At 21.2% G+C, this 1,979-nt stretch overlaps 1 protein-coding gene across 1 annotated transcript in view; it reads right to left on the bottom strand.

Annotated features, from left to right (window-relative positions):
* LOAG_18849 (hypothetical protein) overlaps positions 1 to 688 on the bottom strand; it is a gene marked incomplete at both ends in the record, with an annotated part of 2,529 nt that extends 1,841 nt beyond the window's left edge. Inside the window, 2 exons of the mRNA XM_020451511.1 lie at positions 15 to 133; positions 590 to 688. Coding sequence (XP_020304697.1) covers positions 15 to 133; positions 590 to 688 — 218 coding nt within the window. The remainder of the gene's footprint in view (positions 1 to 14; positions 134 to 589) is intronic.
* Positions 689 to 1,979: the final 1,291 nt, after the last annotated feature.

The raw sequence follows: 1,979 nt of genomic DNA, 5'->3' as shown, positions 1-1,979 counted from the left end.
AAAAAAAAAAATACCGGTAATTATAGCTAGCATATTCAAAATCAATTGGTGAAATTGGATCCTCATTTTCGTTTATATCAAAATCACCATTCTCATTAATACTATATTGATTGTGTAGCAATATATTACCCTCCTGAAATTATTCATTTCAAACTTTTAATTAGCAGAATTTTTTCCCATAAACATTTAATGCTAAATTCATCGTTTAGTTGAATTAACCTAATTCTATTATTCGTCATATCATAATCATTATCAAACATGATTACAAATAAATTTTAAAAAACGAAATGTTATAATTCCATTATATTAATATATGATTTCCAATTTGAAGGGAAATAAAGGATATTTGGGTTAAAATATATGAATAGGTACATTAATATATAACATATTATCAATTAATCGATATTTAAAAAAACAAAAATAAAATATTTATTGTTAAAAATTTATCAATTAATTTACAATATATTATTTATTTAATGAAGTTTCTTTTGTTTTTCCCAAAAATTTTTTTTAAAATGAATGAAAAAAAAAGTGTTTGCATTTTTTCATTTGGATAATATTTTGTGAAATAATTGGCAAAATGAATAACCTGAAGATCGTTGTGACAGAATACAATTGGACTTCCACTTTTCTCCAAACATTGTTGGACAATTTCTAATTCATTTTTCAAAACTGCACATGTTACAATCTCGGGACACGGAAATATATTTATTTTTTGTTTTTTTTTCTTTTTAACTTTTCCTTTCTTTTTTCAATTTAAATTTACATGTAAATTAATACTTTAAGAAAAATCAATATTTCTCATTAAAAATTTAAATAAATATTTTACATGTATATTGTATATCGTAATTGCTCGATAACAAATCTTTTCGCAATGATTTTTTTATCTAATACAAGAAAAAAAAAAGATATTTTGTTTGGTTTTTTTTTTTTCTTCTAAAATAATTATAATTTGATATTTTAATTGTTTAGTTTTTATATTTTTTATCACTACAACTTTTACATTTTTCATCCTAATTTACTATTTTAATTGTTTATTTTCTACATTTGTAAAATTTAAATTATTTTTGGTTGAATTGACAAAATGGTAAAAAAAAAAGAAGAAAACCATTCCTGTAATTTGTTGTAATTTGAAAATACCATAATTAACTATAAAATGTAATAATTTACTACATTTATTATGGTATAATTTTGAATGAATGATATATTTAATTAATAATTGAATATGAATGAATAATATGCCAATCAATGTTTTGATAGATATTACCTTTGAAAGATCAGCTTGCACCATTTTAAGCCTCATTTTATGGCGCAATTTATTGCCTAACTTTTGCAACCATCCATTTGCTATATCAATAATTACTGGTTTTTTAGCAATAGGTACATTAAGCATATGAATTCGAGCATATACCTTTCCCAAATATTTGGTAATGCTAAAATTTCACGAATACCATATTATAATTAATAACAAGAAAAACCAAATAATATTTGAAGTTTAAATTTTGGAAAAAAAAAAAAAACTCCGAAATTTTTGCCCAGGATATTGAAATTCATCACAAAACAATGGTCGTGATGGAATATACTGTTCGAATCGACCAGATGGAAAAACAGCAAAAAGTCGTGGCCCAAGCAATCTAAAATATTTTAAATTTGAAATTTTACCAAATATACATATATATATATATTAATACATTTTAAAAAAAAAATTTCATAAATAGATTTTAATTTGAATAAAAGTTCATATTGTTTGTGATTTCTTGAAATTATCATATTTAAATATATTACACTCATAAAAGTTACAATATTCAAAAATTCGGTAAATTTTAAACACATTCATATATATAAAACATGCATTACATTATTATTTTTCATTTTTATTTCCTTTTTTTTTTCGCTATTTTCTTTTAATTTTAAAAATTTATTGAATAAGACAGAAAAAAAATGAAAAACAAAAGCAATAAAGAAATTTTTAGATTATT

The sequence above is a fragment of the Loa loa genome (assembly GCF_000183805.2).
Source record: "Loa loa unplaced genomic scaffold supercont3.585, whole genome shotgun sequence".
Taxonomy (NCBI): Eukaryota; Metazoa; Nematoda; class Chromadorea; order Rhabditida; family Onchocercidae; genus Loa; species Loa loa.
The sequence above is the reverse complement of the archived record's forward strand: the minus strand, read 5'-3'. Positions and strand labels throughout refer to the sequence as shown.